Here is an 18560-nt window from a genome sequence, read left to right on the forward strand (position 1 = left end):
AAGGTAAACAGCAAAAATGCACCGAAATATTTGTCAAGCGTGAGATTTCCTTTTGTGATCTGAGAGATCTGATGGGATGGTAGCATGTCTGATTAAGTGATCACGATTGTGAAATGCCATGGAAATATCCAATCATACCTAGCTTTCTAAATAAAACCTAATGTGATAGCAGGTGAATCAGCTTATGAAATGATGGAGACTGACCCAGACTCTGTGAGACACATCTGTTACACCGACAAACACCGCACGCTCTGCAAGACGAAGTAGGCATGAGCAGCTACGGAAAGAGACACTGCAAGCACCAGAGATGAGGGTCCAGCAGGATGCAAACATTGAAGAGCTGCAGACCAAGGAGGGACCATCTGAGCCTGGTGAAATAAACTGTCACCAACCGAATGAGGAGGGGACACCTGATGATGGAGAAGAAAGTGGTCAGCTACAGACTGAAGAGAGGGGACACATGAAGCTGGAGAAGAAGGTGATCAGCTAATCACAGAGGATGAGACACACAACACCAATCAGGATGTGACACATACTTTGATTATTGACTGTTTTGAAATGTTCATAGAAAACCCATCAAATCTGAAAGCACGTGCCCAAATGTTTTCCAGCTACAAGCACCACCACACTATGAAGTATTTTAAATGTATTACACCCAAGGGAGCCATTTGTTTCTTATCAAAAGGCTTGGGAGGTCGTACAAGTGACATATAACCCTGAACAGTGATTTTCTTTATAATTTGTTACCTGGGGACATTGTCTTGGCTGACGGAGGTTTTGACATACAAGAATGTGTGGGCATGTAGTGTTCAGATGTCAAACTCCCAGCATTTACAAAAGGCCGCTGTCAGTTAGCAGCTACAGATGTGGCGGAAACTAGGAAAACAGCACATTTGAGAATCCATGTTGAAAGGGTCTCGGAAATGTTTGTCAGAAGTGTAAGATCTTAACAGGAACCATACCCATGAACATGATTCTTCCATGTGAAGGTGAAGAAGACACAATGTTGGATAAGGTTGTCACTGTCTGCTGTGCCCTGACAAGCCAGTGCCCAACAGTAGTTTAGTACAATTAGTTTTCTTTTCGTAGTGTTTGTACAAGCAAAGTTTTTTTTTATACGTTTGTAGATGACTTAAACCTGTTTAATAAAGTATGTCAGTGACAATTTTGAAGTCTTGACTCTTTGCCTCTCTTAGGTACATAAAGAACTAGCGTTGGTTTTGATAATGAAAAGTACTTTTTTTTTACTAATTACATTCAAACAATTCTGTGGAGATAAACACTGAATAGGAAATACGATGTTTGCTAACAAAACGAGAAGTTTGAGTTTTACTTTTTTAGATATATATTTTTTTACTAAAATTCTCAATCAAAACAGCAGCAGCACAATGGTAAACAGAAAATATCAATACAAGTAAATATAAAACGTGCGCATGAAGTAAAATAAATAACACTAGTTGTAGAATAACGTGTTCAAGTAAATTTGTCCCACTTCACATGTTAAGTCCTGCATTGAGAGAATTGCACATCTTTGCATGGCAATGTCAACACTGAAACAATATATTGTGCAATATACATGAATTTGCATGTCATTATGACAGTACCTTCACCTGTTTTAGTTATGCGATGTTTAAGATGATATTCAAAGTACAATTCAAGTTCAACAATGTTCAAGTAAGAGCTGTATCATGTTTCTGAGAGGAGCAACGAGAGTGACGACTGTGTTGTCGCAGTCCGGCGGTCGAAATGCGGAGATCCTGCACCGGGCCATTCGGTAAATGTCGCTGAGCTTCGAGAGATTTATAGTTTTTAAAATGTAAGCGCTAATACCGTAAACGAGGGAGTTTTTTTTTTTTTTTTATATCCAGCGATGAAGGGGGAGGCAGTAGTGTGGCGTCGGAGCTACACCTGTTCTGGTTTGTTTACATCCGTGGTATACTCAAAATGGCGCATGGGGGCGTGTCCGCTAGTTTGGGCACGTGACTGACAAAGACCGATTAGCATCGTCCAAGATCTACAAACATAACTTTTCACCACATGCACAGGTCTCTGTTTCACCAACCACATACACACATAATCTGGAATAATAGAATGATTCTTTATCAAAACAAATCTTTATTCTTGGACAACTGGATGCAGAAGAAAATCTCTTTTGTGTCCCAACTTTTTAATGGCAATGGGCACATAATGTCTTACTCGGAGTTTTGGATTATTTTCAGCTCCCAGTTAGATCTCAGCAATATGCTATTGTTACCTGGTCTTTCCTTTGGAAAGATCAGGTAGTGAGATTCTACGGCCTCCCCCCTACATGTTAGTTATTCTGTTTTTTTTTTTTTGAATGGGAATCCTTCGTCCCGCCGCGCAGCCCAAACCGTAGCACCGATCGGCACCGTTCAAGTATCGGCACGACCGGAATTCTCACGCGACGATGGGAATTTTTCAAACGGCCCCGAAAATTTTTCGGTTCGTCCGTAAACGGCAATTTTCCGGAAAAAACAAGCAATTTTCAAAATGTATCTTGTCCTACAATTTCTTACCAAATTACATAATTTAGGTATCAAAAATTCCGGGACGGTGAGGGGCATAAAAGTTGTATACAGAATTTGGAAAAAATTTACGGTTCCCCAGAAATTTGACAAAAACTTGCCCATTCATTTTTAATGAGAAAAAAAAAATCAAAATGTATTTAGTCCTACAATTTTTCACTAAATCACACAATTTGGGCATCAAAAATTCCAGGACAGGGAGGGGAATAAAGGTTATTAATACAATTTGGAAAAAATATACGGTTCCCCGGAAATTTGCCAAAAACCTGCCCATTCATTTTTAATGGGAAAAAAAGACAACTTTCAAACTGTTACAAGTCCGTCAATTTTTGACGAAAACACACAAGATGGGCGTAAAAAATTCCGGGATGGCGAGGGGCATAAAAATGACAGCGGTAAATTTTTTGATAAAATGTACGGTTTCCCGGCAATTTGCCAAAAACTGGCCCATTCATTTTTAATGGGAAACAAAGAAAAGTTTCAAAATGTATCTAGTCCTTCAATTTTTGACCAAATCACATAATTTGGGCATCAAAAATTCCGTGACGGTGAGGGGCATAAAAGTTGTATACAGAATTTTGATAAAAATTACGGTCCCCCGGAAATTTGCCCAAAACTGTCCCATTCATTTTTTTCTAATGAGAACATTTCCCATTCACTTACAATGGGATTTCCAATTGAATTTTTTTACATTGCATTGATGCCATTGACGGCCACGCATGTCGAATCTATTGATGCCAATGTACTTGGATTCAATTGACTTTTTGGATGTCGATGCCATTGACGGCCATGGACGTCCAAAATGTTTCCCATTCATTTTCAATGGGGAAAAAACTAAATTTCCCCAAATCAACAGATAATGACCAGATATCAATAGGACCTGTCCCCCAAACATCCCTGACTCCATTGACGCTTATAGGGGGTGCTGCCATTGACGTCCATGGACGTCCAAAATTTTTCCCATTCATTTTTAATGGGAATTTTTTTTTTTCCCCAAATCAACAGAAAATTACTAGATATCATTAGGACGTGTCCCCCAAATGTCCCCAACTGCATTGCTGCTTATGGAGGGTGATGCCATTGACGTTCATGGACGTCCAAACTTCCCATTCATTTCCAATGGCATTTCTTCATGTTTGTTCATTTTATTGATGCCAATGTACTTGGATTCCATTGACGCTTATGTAAGTTGATACCATTGACGTCCATGGACGTTCAAAACTTTTCCCATTCATTTTCAATGGGAATTACCCCCCCCCCCCCAAATCAACAGAAAATGACTAGATATCAAAAGGACGTGTACCCCAAATGTCCCCGATTGCATTGCCGCTTATGGAGGGTGATGCCATTGACGTTCATGGACGTCCAAACTTCCCATTCATTTCCAATGGCATTTCTTCATGTTTGTTCATTCTATTGATGCCAATGTACTTGGATTCCATTGACGCTTATGTAAGTTGATACCATTGACATCCATGGACGTCCAAAAATTTTCCCATCCATTTTCAATGGGAATTTTTTTTTTCCCCCAAAATCAACAGAAAATGACTAGATATCAGTAGGACGTGTCTCCCAAATGTCCCCGATTGCATTGCCGCTTATGGAGGGTGATGCCATTGACGTCCATGGACTTCCAAACTTCCCATTCATTTCCAATGGCATTTCTTCATGTTTGTTCATTCTAGTGATGCCAATGTACTTGGATTCCATTGACGCTTATGTAAGTTGATACCATTGACGTCCATGGACGTCCAAAAATTTTCCCATTCATTTTCAATGGGAATTTTTATTTCCCTAAATCAACAGGAAATGACCAGATATCAATAGGACGTGTACCCCAAATGTCCCCGATTGCATTGACGCTTATGGAGGGTGCTGCCATTGACGGCCATGGACGTCCAAATTTCCCATTAATTTCTAATGGCATTTAATTTGTTTAATGCCATTGATAGGCATGTTTGTCCATTCTAGTGATAGCCTTGGGCGGGGCTACGATCTGTATAGCCACACAGGAAAGACCAGGTGTAATTTCTCCCGAAATTGCAGTTTCTAGTTTATGATGGAATTCCTTCATTATGCTGTGCAGAAATGTAAACTTGCCAAGTTTATCTCCTTCAAATACACTAAATTCAAGTGTGGGGAAATTATGTTTGCTACATAACAAAAATTCAAATTGTGCTGTTCGATCTGTATTTCAGAATGAATTTAGATCCACACCGTATGTTACTACATACAGTATAAGTATAAAATCTTTGAATATGACGTGAAATGTCGTCTATGTTAACATAGAAAATGTTTGTCCTTTTGGTTTTATGCAAGAGCTCCCCTTCCGTCCATCTGCATGAAGCACATTGGAGTTATGGTAATAACAAACTCTCCGATAATAGAATATTCTTTATTTGTCATTGCCTTGACAACGAAACTGGACGTGCAACTCTAGTTATTTACAAATAAAAAATATGAATATTCATGTTTACTCAAATGTAGCAATTTAAGGTTTCCAAGATTATAACCAAGCATAAAAAAATACTGAATGAAGGTATCGGTGTTAAATTAGTAGCGATATAATATTATGCCTTGGGCAAATGGTGCAAGATGTACTAATATTATACACTATATTACATATGATCATGAACTACACTGAATATCAAACGTTACACATCTTGAATAGCAACCTCCTGAGATGTGAGCCTCAATGCAGCCTGTTTTCCAGGTTGCCTCCTCCAACATGCATGATTACAATAATCATTTTCCCAGCAAGAGGGTATATAGGAGATGAGAAAAAAATTTCCAGAATGGTGACATCAATTTCTTCAACTTCACTGTCAGCGATCACATCGTCTGCTGGAGATGATGCTGTATGTTCTGCGGTGTCATTGCACAAGCTCTGTCGTGGCGTAACACCTGCTAGCAATATGGAGGTAGATTTGTGTCTATTTTCAATTTTAAAAAGTCACTTAAATTTTTTTAAAAATGTTTGAATGCAAAAATAAATTTGGGACTCAAAAAAGCATTTGAAAAGTTTTTCTTTTACTATTTTTTTCTAAATTACTTTCAAATAAAAATAACATTTTCAAATATATATATGTATTTTTAGGAGAGGGCAATTTTTGCATATGATTTTTTTTCTTTGATTTAAAATATTTTTCTGATTGAAGCAACTTTTTGGGGGGATTGAATGATTTAGACACAAATGTCCTCCCGATAATATGGCCCTAACACAAAAAGGATTGCTTCAATCAAAGAAAACCTTATTAATGAAAAATTAAGTGTTCAAACTTTAGCCATCTTTTGTATCAGAGCATCTCTCCAGAATACACTGTTATTTTGACGACAAGACTAAGCAATTTCACTGTCCTGTTTGGACACAATGACACACGAACTAACATTCTGATAGCATTGCCATGTTCAATGACACATGTATTTAACTTTGAGAGCTGGACCAAGGATTCTGAGCCAAGAATGGATTTTTCCACTAATCCAAGGCATTTTTCTACATGTGCTAATTGTATTGAGACATGCACAAATTATTATGCAAACGGACAGGATGATACCAAAGCTAGGGTGACCAAACGTTCTTTTGCCCGGACAAGTCCTAATTTCACGTAGTGTTCTCGTGGTCCGGGCGGGTTTTATAAATTCATAAAAATGTCCGGTTTTTATGAATTTTTTTAGTTTTATTCACGGGACCAATTTGAAGAGAATCCCTCCAACTGCTGGGTGGCAGCAGTTGACATGGCTCTTACGAGAATGGAGGGAAGTAGTAGTTCTTCTTGTTTTTGTCGTCAGTTTACCCCTATCATGAGGCATTACAGCCATCTACTGGGTTGACGATTTGGCCACAATGCCTAAAGTTGTTTTTTTTTTAATGCTAAATACATATATAATGGCAACTGTTGACTTCTGTCTGAGCATTGACTGTAAAATCCCGTTTGGTGTCGCATCGGCGCGCTGCCGATGATTGCAAACTTTTATAGCAAAGTTTGATTTTTGCCTCAGCTAGCTATCAGTAAGCTAAACCGCGCTAGGCGTTATGGGAAACGTAGTTTTGAACTGCTACGTTTGGAAACATGCTGATTGAATAGTTTGTCAGTTTATTTCGGTTTTTGTTTGTGTGCAATCTAGAACATTGAATGAGAACATCAATTGAATGGGAATAACAATTTGTCAAGGACAATTGTCGTGATAGTAATTTATAAAAATGTTTAGTTGGCACATAGCCTACTGTGTGTATGTGTATTGACTGGACTACATTTCTATGGGTCTGCATTATATATGAAAATATATATATATATGTATATATTTATTTTTAAAGTCATTATTTTTTTTCAAACTGCATTTTTCCATCCAGAGTGAGGGGGCACACTTGTGATATAGGCATCTTTGAGTGAACTTCGAGTAAAATTCAAGTATCTTGAGGCCGGGCTGAGGCTGGGCTGAGTGTCCTCTTTTTTAGAAATCAAAATATAGTCACCCTAACCAAAGCGATTGAGAAAAGCTGTTGAGGTGGTTGCAGCTCAACATTGCATTCGTAGGAAGAATTGACGGAGAATAAGTTGTCTTTTAGCCAAAACTTGGCGTGTTTAATTTCTACTGACATGTGGATACATCCTCTCTCATTGCTGTCTTCACAGGCAATCCCACAAATCAAAGTCATCAAAGTCAAACAAGAAGAAGTAATAAAAGTAGCACTTTAGACAATTAAGTCCCATCCTGCCATCTTGTGGCGAAAAGTTAATATGTCAATAATAACAAGCAATAGGAGCATTATTTCCACATCAACTGAGGACACATTTATGAATACAAAACATTTCCTCCACCATTTCTCTCAACACCCCCACTTGTTCTCATGTTGATGGCCTTTTTAACAACCAAATGAACTTTTAAATTTCAAATTCCAAAAATAACAGTCAAACTTCTTCAATTTAAACTTTGTTACAGGTTTTGTCATGATATCAGCTATCATGTCATCCGTTGTCAATCAGGTAGCACTCCGCATCTTCTCTTTTTAGTGAGACTCCACTGCACCGGGTACCATCTGCCATCAGGCCTCGTTCCCGGATGCTGTGTGTATCCTGCCACCTGGTGTTGGGCTGTTCATCTCTCACCTTGAATGCGAAGTCAGGATCTCCATCTTCAGTAATTTTTCTCGCTCCGTCCGGTGTTTCCTTGCGTCTGCAAGTGGTGTCTTTGTGCGTGTCCGTTTTGCACCGACTACACCATGTCTTTTGTCGACATGATTTTGCACGGTGACCTTTGATACCACATTTGAAGCACACCAACTCTGTGTCGTCTTTGATCCAGTCACGAGCGTTTGCTTTTGTGGTTTGCTTTGAAGCTCTTGCTTTAGTCTTCATCACTCTGTCGCTTGTTTCTGCTGCATTTAACTTTTCCGTTTCTTCAAAACTTCGGAGTTTGGTTTTGAATTCTGCAAATATCATGTTCTCATCGGTATGCGCCACATGAATTGTAAATGGCTTGTAACTTTCTGGCAGCCCCTTCAAGACCATTGCGATAAGTAAACCATCTGCCATTGTTTCACCTGCATTTCGCAATGCTGTGATGGCGGTCTCAGCTCTTATGATGTAGTCCATTATGCTTTCTTCGGTTCCCTTTTGAAGAGATGTTAGCATGGTGTACAAATTTATAATCCTGGGTTTTCCCTTCCCAGCATAATATTCTCTTAATATTTTCAGAGCTTTTCTTCCGTCATTTGGCACATCTCACATTATTAATGAAAGGCTTTTATCATCAAGAAGTTGTATCATTTCAGCATACGCGTCCGCATTTTTCATTTCATCATTTTCTCTCTCTGCTTCAGTGGATGGTCCTACCAGCACTGTCTTCTTTAGCCCGATTAGATGAAAAAGTCCCAACATTTTAGTTTCCCAGAGTTCATATTTAGCTTCATCTCCGTCAAATGCCAGTCGAGGTAACCTACTTGTTCCTCGAGGATCCATGTTGCCTGTTAGCTTTTTCCACTAATCAGCAGTCCGTGAGCACGCTGTCCTTCGTGACCTTCTACACGGTGGAAACTGACTTTACCTTCGAATGACTCCTGGGCCCATAACCTGTTGAGGTGGTTGCAGCTCAACGTTGCATTCGTAGGAAGAATTGACGGAGAATAAGTTGTCTTTTAGCCAAAACTTAGCGTGTTTAATTTCTACTGACATGCGGATACATCAATGAGGATACATCCTCTTTCATTGCTGTCTTCACAGGCAATCCCACAAATCAAAGTCATCAAAGTCAAACAAGAAGAAGTAATAAAAGTAGCACTTTAGACAATTAAGTCCCATCCTGCCATCTTGTGGCGAAAAGTTAATGTCAATAATAACAACCAATAGGAGCATTATTTCCACATCAACTGAGGACACATTTATGAATACAAAACATTTCCTCCACCATTTCTCTCAACAAAAGCTTTGACTGCTAGCATGTTCAGGAGATGATCCATTCCCAAACATAGCCTGTCCACTTTTATTTGTCCAAAATATAAATGCTAGGTGTTAAGTAGCAGCTACCTAACTTTTGTTTTTTTTGAGTGTTTGAACAAAGCTGATGCTGCATTCATAGTTTCTCTTTGTTGTTGAGCAATTTTGTTAGCATTCTGAGGCTACGTCTACACTAGGAATGATAATTGTCTTAAAGTGCGTATGACAGGAGAAAAAAAGTCTTAAATAGGATTATTATGTGAATTAGAATCATATTTTGAGACGATTCGACGATATACAACAATTTAGCAAAGCGCAGATGACGAGAAATTAGTCTTTTAAGCTGCCAGTTAGCCACGCCTACCATTATAGGGCTCTAGCGTCCCCAGCAGGTGGATGACATAAGCGGAGTCCTGATTTCATCTGATTTAGTAGCAGCCCATTGAGGGGGAATTGTTCAGATTGAGGAAAACGCGACGAAGAGAGCCGCAAAATGTAATTGTTTCAGTTTCTCTACTCCAATATTTTTACAAGATATTCTTTTTATCCAAGTATTTTTCCCCAATAGCTAAATAAATGGCATGGTCATGACAAATAACTTGTAACTTAAAAGTCTTGTGCTAAATGAAATATGAAATAATATAAAATGCATTCATTCAGCAAGACATGGCAAAATTACTCCATAATGGTCAAAACTGTCGACTTCACCTTTACTGTCCTCCTCCCTAATGATATTTTATGCCATCTAAGTCGGGCTTATGTCATTTCTCTTCCCTGGCTTCGGAGAATGTAAACAAACCAAGAGGCTTGACAGCTAGCCGACATGCTAACCCGAACCGAGTGATGTTTCAAAGTCTTCGAAGCGGAAAATCACACATAACCAGCCCGGATCATTTCACATGACAACTGGGTTGTCGATTGTCTTCGCCGACTGGAAACCCGCTCGGCGGCGAACAAGTTAGAGCTCGTCGTTCCCCTGCTGAGGGCATAGGGCTCGTTTGTGGGAAAGCAGCTGGACAATGACCGCCGGACAAACCGGCTGACGTCGGAGGAGGATGTAGCTGCCAAATGGTTAACATGAATATGGCAAAATAATGCTTTACTACACGGCGAAGTCGTAAACAGCGAGAGACTCATAGGAGGGCGGCTGTAGTTGTTATGCGGGTAACATGACAATATGTGTATGAGGAGAACTTTTTACATGCCCATCCATGATCAAACGTCAGTAGTCCTTTATTTAAAAAAAGTTTGTAGTGTTTACTTTGTAATCGCTGTATTCGCGGCTATTTTTAACACAAAGTTGCAATTTCTGATCGGTCGGAAAATTTGACAGAACATCGGACACATGAAGAGGCAATAAGCCGAGTATAGTGCTCTCCCGGCGGGGGGATGTGCGACAAGCTGCCGATCGTTGGCCGAGCGGACAAGGAGCATGTCAGCCACAAAATGCAAACCAGCAACATATTTAAATGATCCCAGTATTTGACATAATACAAAACACGATTTTTACTCACTTCCTCGTAATTCCCATGGTCCCACAGTAGTAGGGCTTGTTTTGGCCAATATCCACCGGTGAATGGGAACCTTTTGAAACCTCTCCCTTGTACAGCAAGAATTTTCTGCAGCCGTTTGGCTGGCATGATGCGAAAAATAAACAAATTAATCCGCAAAATCAGCTGAAGCCTTAGTCCTTCTCATACAACAGTCGGCTGTATAGTGAAGAGGACTCCTTCTTCCGTACACGTCACAGCGCCCTCTTCCTCAATGCAAGAGCGAAGCCGGAAGTCTGTCATTTTTGTAGCACGGGATTCAGAAAATTGAATAAATATATAGATCGCTTCTTCACACATCCAAGTGGTCCATTTTATTCAGGAGCATAAAATACCGCGTGTATTATGAGATAAACATGCTTTTTCATGTTAAGGCACTTTAAACGTACAAATTTATTATTGCCACATTTCTCGGACGGACGGACGGGCAGGCGGTGTCATACGCGGAGATTAAGGGGTGTCCGGGGGCATAGCCCGTTGGTGGCCGAAAATGTCATTGCATCTAATTGACTTTCCTATATATGAATTTAAAATTAAGACTTTGCTGGTGAAATGTTGTCTATAAAAGTTGTAAAGCAATAAAACAACAAAAATGGATGAAATGAACAAAAAACATTTTTATAATGGGTCAAAATTATTTTTCAAACACTTCATGTGACTAGCACCTTAGAGATGGCCATTTGCTTTGCTTAGCCAAAACCACCTAAGGACTAGCCTGGTACACCAGACATACCGCTGTTCCAGCTATTGAGTCTGGCCACCATTCAGCGGATACAATTTCCAGGGCGGAGCAAGCCACCGCAAACAGACAGCGGAGTGGACAAATCAGCGATGGGCGGACGTGACGTTAGTAAAGCGATGAGGGTAGGACGAGGGACTTGCGCGCGGAAGTAAACATACGAGGAGAGCGGAGTTTATTCAACATGGCTAGCGCGAGGCGGACTGTTGTCAATGACTCGTGTCGATGTGTTTTTGGTAATTTAAAACTGATTGTACTGTGGATTGGAACATATTCTCGGCTCTCCTGTTCGCCATCTGTGTTGTTGTGGAGACGACTTCCGACGCGGAACAGTGGCGTTACTCGTTAAGAAAATGTCACACAAATAAACGAATCAGATTGGACGGTTGATTTTGTCCGTGCTCGAGAAGCCGTTAATGGACTGGGTTCCAGGCTATTCTCACAGTGTTTGAAAAATACAGGGAGAACAGTCTTGCCGTGCCAGGCAACCTAAGGACAGATTCCTGGCTAGAATATTCAGTCAAAAAGGATCTGGCGTCTACTTCTCCACTAGAGAGTATGTACGAGTGCATGCGTGTCCGCTGTGAGCGGTGCATAAAGACCTCCCTCCCGTTGCCTTCAAGAGGGTGTGCTGGCAGCTGAAGCCATTAATCTGGGCTTTTGGCTTAGTGGTCAGCACACTCACCTGCCGTGCGTCGTGCACGCAGGTATGAGTCCTGACCTGGACGAGGGGGACGGATCTCGTCGCACGGCGCGGTTCCATGCAGACCAGTTACACGAGCATGGGCTAAGCTGATATCCGAGTGTATATCTTGTAAGTTATTTTTATTGCTGAAAATGTGTTTCGGGGTCATCAACATGTCCCCCCCCACCACAAAAATCAAACTCTGCTGTGAGGGGCAGTGTTTCAGGTCCTCTGCGTGTTCGTTTTCAATTCAGGTGAGACGGCTAGACTGGATTGTTAAATGAAGACTGGAGGCAAGAGATCAATACAGCGCAGTGACGTCACAGCATGGTAGGTCTCTGGACGGCAAGGAAAAGACAAGACGGTGATGAGGGCATTTTGGTTTGCCGCCTCGTACTTATTATTCTTCACTAGCTGTAACGTCCAGTTAAATTTCGCAGCCATTAGAAAGACTAGAGATGATGTCATTGTTTCTCTGGACCTACCATGCTGTGACGTCGTTACTCTCGCGAGACTCCGTAGACGCATGACGCAATCAACTGGCTAGGCTAGTGAAAGGCTAAGGCTGATTATTTGCTGCTTTTGAATCAACTGACATTGCACCTTTGCTGCTTTTGAGTCAACTGACATTGCACCTGAGAGGAATGAAGACCAATGCATGATTAAGGCGCGCCCTAGTTCGCATCACCTGGCCGCCACTGTGTTTGGGACATGTTGACTGGAAAATACCACGAGGCAGGCCCATGTTTAAGCACCAACGAAGGAATCATGGACATTGAAGGACAATGGACAAAACTGGTGACTCACGGCAGAAATGCCGACAACATCTTAATCCTGCCTGTTTGGGAATGGGCCGGAAGCTGAGGATCCAGAAGAAAGAAGAGAGTGTATATTTTACTGTGTGCTGCGTATGCTTTACTATGTGCTATGCTGTATTATCATATATCAATAAGTAAGTGTCTGATTATTGTATGTACATTGTTTAGAGATGACCAGGCCAAGAGGCTATCGTTCCAAGCGGAAGGTAAGAGAGGGGAATTTTGTCCTGGCTTCAAGAACAAGCAAATATATACTCCCAAATAATAATCAAAATGATATTGGAAGTGCAGGTTTTCGCCCCCCTCTGGCATTTCACCCTTGGTAATTAGGCATTTTAATAAATGAATAAGAAATAAAGAATTGAATAGAAGGCCAACACCAATTGACCTTGGTGATTAGGCATTTTGGTAATGATTAATAGGCCAAATACCAAGGGGATCTGTAGATAAGCTTAAGTTCCATATACGAAGCCATGAGACAGTAGCTTGCTTGCACGAACAGGCTGATATGAATACTATATATGGGCATGTTTATCAAAGATTCAGTTTGAAGAACTCAGTTTGTCTAGTTGGATCCAGATGGTTGCTTGATTTAGGGAAGTGTTTTGAAGAAGTATGCAGACGAGGTTACAAAGTGCGAGACCTCTTATAAGAAACCATTTTCTTAGAAGAAGAATTCCTGGAAGAACAAGAACCAACCAATGAGAGACAGAAAAGATCATGTATCCCTGCATCGTCATCATTATGTCTATATAAACCATGTACTTGTCCTGGGTGTTGTTCTCTCAGCCGCAGTGTTCCTGTGCATTTGATCAGCTGAGAACCCAGACGTCTGTAATACTTTTACTTGGGAGATTAAATCTACCTCTGCTAATCTGGTCTGATTGATTCCTGGTCTCTTCTGCGACAGAAAGAATGCGCAAAATTGTTAGGTGCGAGAAGGTAAAGGTATAGTATAACTAATTGGATTAATGTTAATTGGAGTCAGATAAGGTAAAACACTTGCTGAAAACTGGTATGTATATTCGTTAACCTAACACTAGCAAGTAACTTTGCTCAAGTAGACTTCAACTACTTTTTACCTCAGATTTTTCACGATCGTGATTCACCTTTTTTCTCCGACTCCGCCACACATCAAGGAAACACCATGGCAACATCTAGCCAATGCAGTGATCTCCCGGCGAAGCGTAAAAAGGCAGATTCTATTGATTCGGCTACATCGACCGACGATTTGTTGTTAGCAAGCCCCCCCGAATACACAAAGTCAATTAGCGAGGGAATTGGATCAATCGATAAGAAAATATCGATTGCATTAGAAATCCTTCAAGCCGAGATTAAAGATTTAAAAGAAAGCCTCGTGTTTACACAGCACGAGGTAACGTATCTCAAATCGCAAAACGCTATACTGAGAGACGCCTTCGAGTCGACGACCGGAGCATTAGAATCTATTAAAAAAGAGAACAAGATAATGAAGGAGTCAATGTTAGACATCCAATCAAGGAGCATGAGGGACAATTTAATTTTCTCTGGCATCGAAGAAAACACAGGAGACAAACCAGAAGCCCTCGTCAAGTCATTTGTGGCAACATCCCTCAAGCTGCCCAAGGAAATTGTGGATTCGATAAAATTTACGAGGGTACACCGTCTCGGGAAGCCAAGAGGAATCGGTCCGCGTCCAATAATCGCCAAGTTCGAGCTCTACCAGCAGAAAGTAATGGTGAAATCCAAAGGAAGAGAATTACAAGGAACAAGATTCGGTATGAATGATCATTTCCCGCGCGAGATCAACAACAGACGGAAAATCCTCTACCCAATTCTGAAGCGGTCCAGAGCAGAGGGCAAACGTGCAGTTATCGCAGTCGACAAACTTTACGTGGATGGTCAACTATACCGAGACCAAGTGCTCACCCCATGGCTATTCTGACCGATAAGTAATGCCTAAATATTTCTATTATGCATACAATGCTGAATGTAGCTGTCTTGATTTAAGCAAGACAAATGTATAGATTAGGGATGCTTAATACTTAGTTTGCTATTCCTAAACACTTCCAGTACGCATATAATGCTGAATTAAATTGTTTTGGTTTGAGTAAGGCACATATGTAGAATAGGGCTGCATGATAACTATTTTGTCTGTACCTTCGAAACACTTCCAGTTCGTATATAATGCTGAATTAAGTTGTTTTTTGTTTGAGCAAGGCACATGTGTAGATTAGGATTGCATGATAATCACTTTGTCTGTACTTCCTAAACACTTCCAATATGTACACAATGCCGTATTAAGTAGATTTGATTTCAACAATGCACACGTACAGATCAGGGTTGCATGATAATCACTTAGTCTAGAAGAGTCACGCATGTCTCACACTATACATTTCTATACTGGCGCTCATATCTTTTCTTCTTTTTCTGGGTTATTTGTCTCACCTTTTCCACACTGCTGTTTTCAAACACACACTAAGTACACACTTTAAAATTGTAATGTTTTGTGTTGATGCTACCCATGTATTTAATCCTTCTAACAATGTCTTAATGTTGTGTGAATTAAGAGGTTTACAAAAAATTGCATTCAGTTTTATTAGAATTTGATTTATTACATACTCGTATGGCTTCTAATGAATGTGAATGGTTGTTGACATTCAGGACCGAATATTATAACACACATCCTGAGATCATTACTTTCCTTAAGATACTTATAAATATCCGCATATGACGTATATAAATTTTGTTTCATTTAATGTGAATGGCTTCCGATCGCAGGCAAAGAGAACTAAAATTATGGAATACATCACCAAATTAAAGGCAGACCTCTTCTTTATGCAAGAGTCACATCTAGCCAAATCCGAAGAGAAATATTTTAAACACTCAAATTTTAACTTGATGTATTCAGCCAGCTATAACAGCAGACAAAGAGGAGTATCAATATTAATAAATAAAAGAATCTCGTTCACATTAAATAGTGCAATTGCAGACCCGGAAGGTAGATTCATAATAGTACAAGCCACCATAAGTAATAAACTGTTCACATTAGTGAACATATATGCCCCAAACAACGAGGACACACAGTTCTTCCACAATATCTTTGGTAAACTGAGTGACATGTCAGTGAACTCAACAATTATTATAGGAGGGGACTTTAACACAACACTTGATCCAAGTATAGATAGCTCCAATTTTAAACTCACTAAACAGTCACAAACTGCAAGAACCATTAGGAAATATATGGACGATTTCGGCTTAAGTGACGTCTGGAGAGCAAAACATTTAACAAAAAGGGAATATACCTTTCAATCCCTAGCCCATGGTTCGTGTTCAAGAATAGATTTTTTTCTAGCGAATAATTCCGCTATTAATAATATTTCGCCAAGAATACATCCAATAATCATCAGTGATCATGCAGCAATTTCTTTAGCCCTTAAAATTGACTCCCGCACGATACCCCACGCAACCTGGCGCTGTAATGATTCCTTATTAGATGACCCAGCATTTGATACATTCGTTAAGAAAGAATGGAAAGACTTTATGGAACTTAACGATTCCCCAAACATCTCACCATCATTGCTTTGGGAAACAGGAAAATGCGTAATTCGAGGCAAGATTATCTCATATTCATCATATAAAAAAAAACAAGAACAGAAGTTGGAAAACGAATTAGAAATAAAAATCAAACACCTGACGGAAGAATTCGCCAATAATCCCACAGACAATACCACAAAAGAACTTTTCAGCGCCAAAGAATGGCTCAATAGTATTCTGTCTAAAAAAACTCAGTTTCTGTTACAACAACTACGATATACCAACTTTGAGCATAATAACAAATCCGGGAAATATTTAGCAAACCAACTCGAACGTAACAGAGAAAAAACATTAATTACAACAATACAAGATTCAGCCGGCATAATAACACAATCACCAGAAAAAATTAACCAAACTTTCTATAGCTACTACAAAAACTTATACTCGGTGACAATCGATCATAATGAAGACATTGACCTATTCGTTAATAATCTTGACATCCCCCAAATAACTTTGGAAAGCCAACAATTGCTAGATACCCCACTTACCCTCGCTGAATTATGGAATGCCGTAAAGGACATGCCAACAGGTCGCGCACCGGGGCCCGACGGGTTCTCGACATCATATTTTAAACACTTTTGGAATATGCTGGCACCAATTTTCTATAGAATGGTTCAAGAAATCAGTGCAAAGGGTCAAATTAGAGACAATATGAACACTGCAGTAATCAAACTACTGCCAAAAGAAGGGAAAGACCTAACCCAACCAGCAAACTATAGACCAATATCCTTAATGAATACAGATATTAAAATTATTGCAAAGGCTTTAGCTACTAGATTAGAACAAACTCTTCCCACTATAATTCATAAAGACCAGACCGGCTTTATTAAAGGACGTAACTCTACAAACAATATAAGACGCGTGTTAAATCTTATTAACCCTTTAAGGTCTGGGCCTATTTTGTCTGATTTTGCATGCCTTTGAAGTTGCCTTTATATTTCAAAGAAAGAATTGTTTACGATGGCCTGGTTTGGTCCCTTTTTTTGTGACACCTTGAACTTCATGTCCAAACTGTTGTTTCCTTCACTGACCAATTATAAATCATCATTTTGGGCCCAAAAAGACCAAAAATTCCAAAATCGTTTTGTCAAAATGTTTAATATTGATGTCCAATTGACAACCAAACATGCGTAACGAACCGTTTTGAAACTTTATAATATTTATTCAACATGTTAGGATGAACATTCAACCAAAAAAATTTAGAATAAATAGTCTTATATTTGACAATTCAACATAAACAACAGGTATAGCCATAGGCGTTTTTTGCTTTTATACATGCTCTAGTCAAAACAGGTTATATACAGCAGACCAAACAGTGAAGAACAGTGAAAAATATATACCATCTAACACAAAAAGTGTTTAGAGGCCATCTCTTTATGAGTTTAGGTATTGCGGCCCATCACCTGATGAAAACCACGTACACACAATGAAGCTTCTTGAACACACATTTATATACACAAATTGAGAAGACTGATTGTGGGGGGGGAAAAAATATATAGCATTGGAAAAAAAAGTATTTTCAAAAATATTTACAATAAACAAGTTAAATTTTTTTCAGGCATGCCACTCCGAAAAGCTGTTTCGTCCTGGAATTCCTTGCCTTCCAATAATCTTGCACAGTTGGAAGTGAAACCAGTCTTGCTCTGTGCTCCATGGCACAGGTGCAGGCTGAGCCAATGGTGATCGGTTTCTGCCGCGCTGACTTCTCCAGCCTCTCCTCCGCTGACATCTCATCGCTCTTCCGTGATGACCCCTTCTCCCTCGTCCTCTTTCCATTCGGGCAGTGAATGTAGATTTTTCATTGTCACTATAAATGTACATGAAAAAAAAGTCAGTATTTATGAAAATAATAAAGTATAAAATAAAAATATATACAGCAATAAATAATAATGGAAATCTATATGTATGACAATAGAAAGAATACCATAGCAATACCATAGCTGATGAATATGTGCTACATCCCTAATCTTCATATAGAAAGAAGAACACAAATTATAAATTCCTGCCTGGGATACACACAGTGCACGTACGACTTTGATCTGATATGCACATTTTATTATTATATACACAAACACACACTTATATTGCATCAAAATTAACTTTGTCTTGCAATATCAAAAGAAACTTTCAAAAGAAACTTTTTCAGCATTAAAAAAAAAAAGTGAGTTGGCTTACCTCTGCTCGTCGATGGCGTCACCCACGTGTTCAATCC

At 39.6% G+C, this 18560-nt stretch overlaps 1 protein-coding gene and 1 long non-coding RNA gene across 5 annotated transcripts in view; one reads left to right on the top strand and one right to left on the bottom strand.

The window, feature by feature from the left end:
• The window catches only part of LOC130918539 (uncharacterized), a 34934-nt gene extending 33627 nt beyond the window's left edge, over positions 1–1307 (top strand). Inside the window, exon 3 of the long non-coding RNA XR_009063779.1 lies at positions 170–1307. This is a non-coding gene — a long non-coding RNA (uncharacterized LOC130918539). The remainder of the gene's footprint in view (positions 1–169) is intronic.
• The window catches only part of LOC130918509 (glutamine-dependent NAD(+) synthetase-like), a 70564-nt gene extending 68637 nt beyond the window's left edge, over positions 1–1927 (bottom strand). The window contains exons 1-3 of one of the 4 annotated variants that reach the window (XM_057840296.1): positions 1611–1927; positions 963–1036; positions 205–876 (exon numbers count right to left, since the gene is read on the bottom strand). In XM_057840296.1, coding sequence (XP_057696279.1) covers positions 205–271 — 67 coding nt within the window. In that variant the 5' untranslated portion in view covers positions 272–876; positions 963–1036; positions 1611–1927. Of the gene's footprint in view, positions 1–204 lie in introns of all 4 variants that reach the window. The other 3 variants (XM_057840279.1, XM_057840290.1, XM_057840270.1) reach the window with 3 other exon arrangements.
• Between the last annotated feature and the right edge of the window lie 16633 nt (positions 1928–18560).

The sequence above is a fragment of the Corythoichthys intestinalis genome, chromosome 1, assembly GCF_030265065.1.
Source record: "Corythoichthys intestinalis isolate RoL2023-P3 chromosome 1, ASM3026506v1, whole genome shotgun sequence".
NCBI lineage: Eukaryota > Metazoa > Chordata > Actinopteri > Syngnathiformes > Syngnathidae > Corythoichthys > Corythoichthys intestinalis.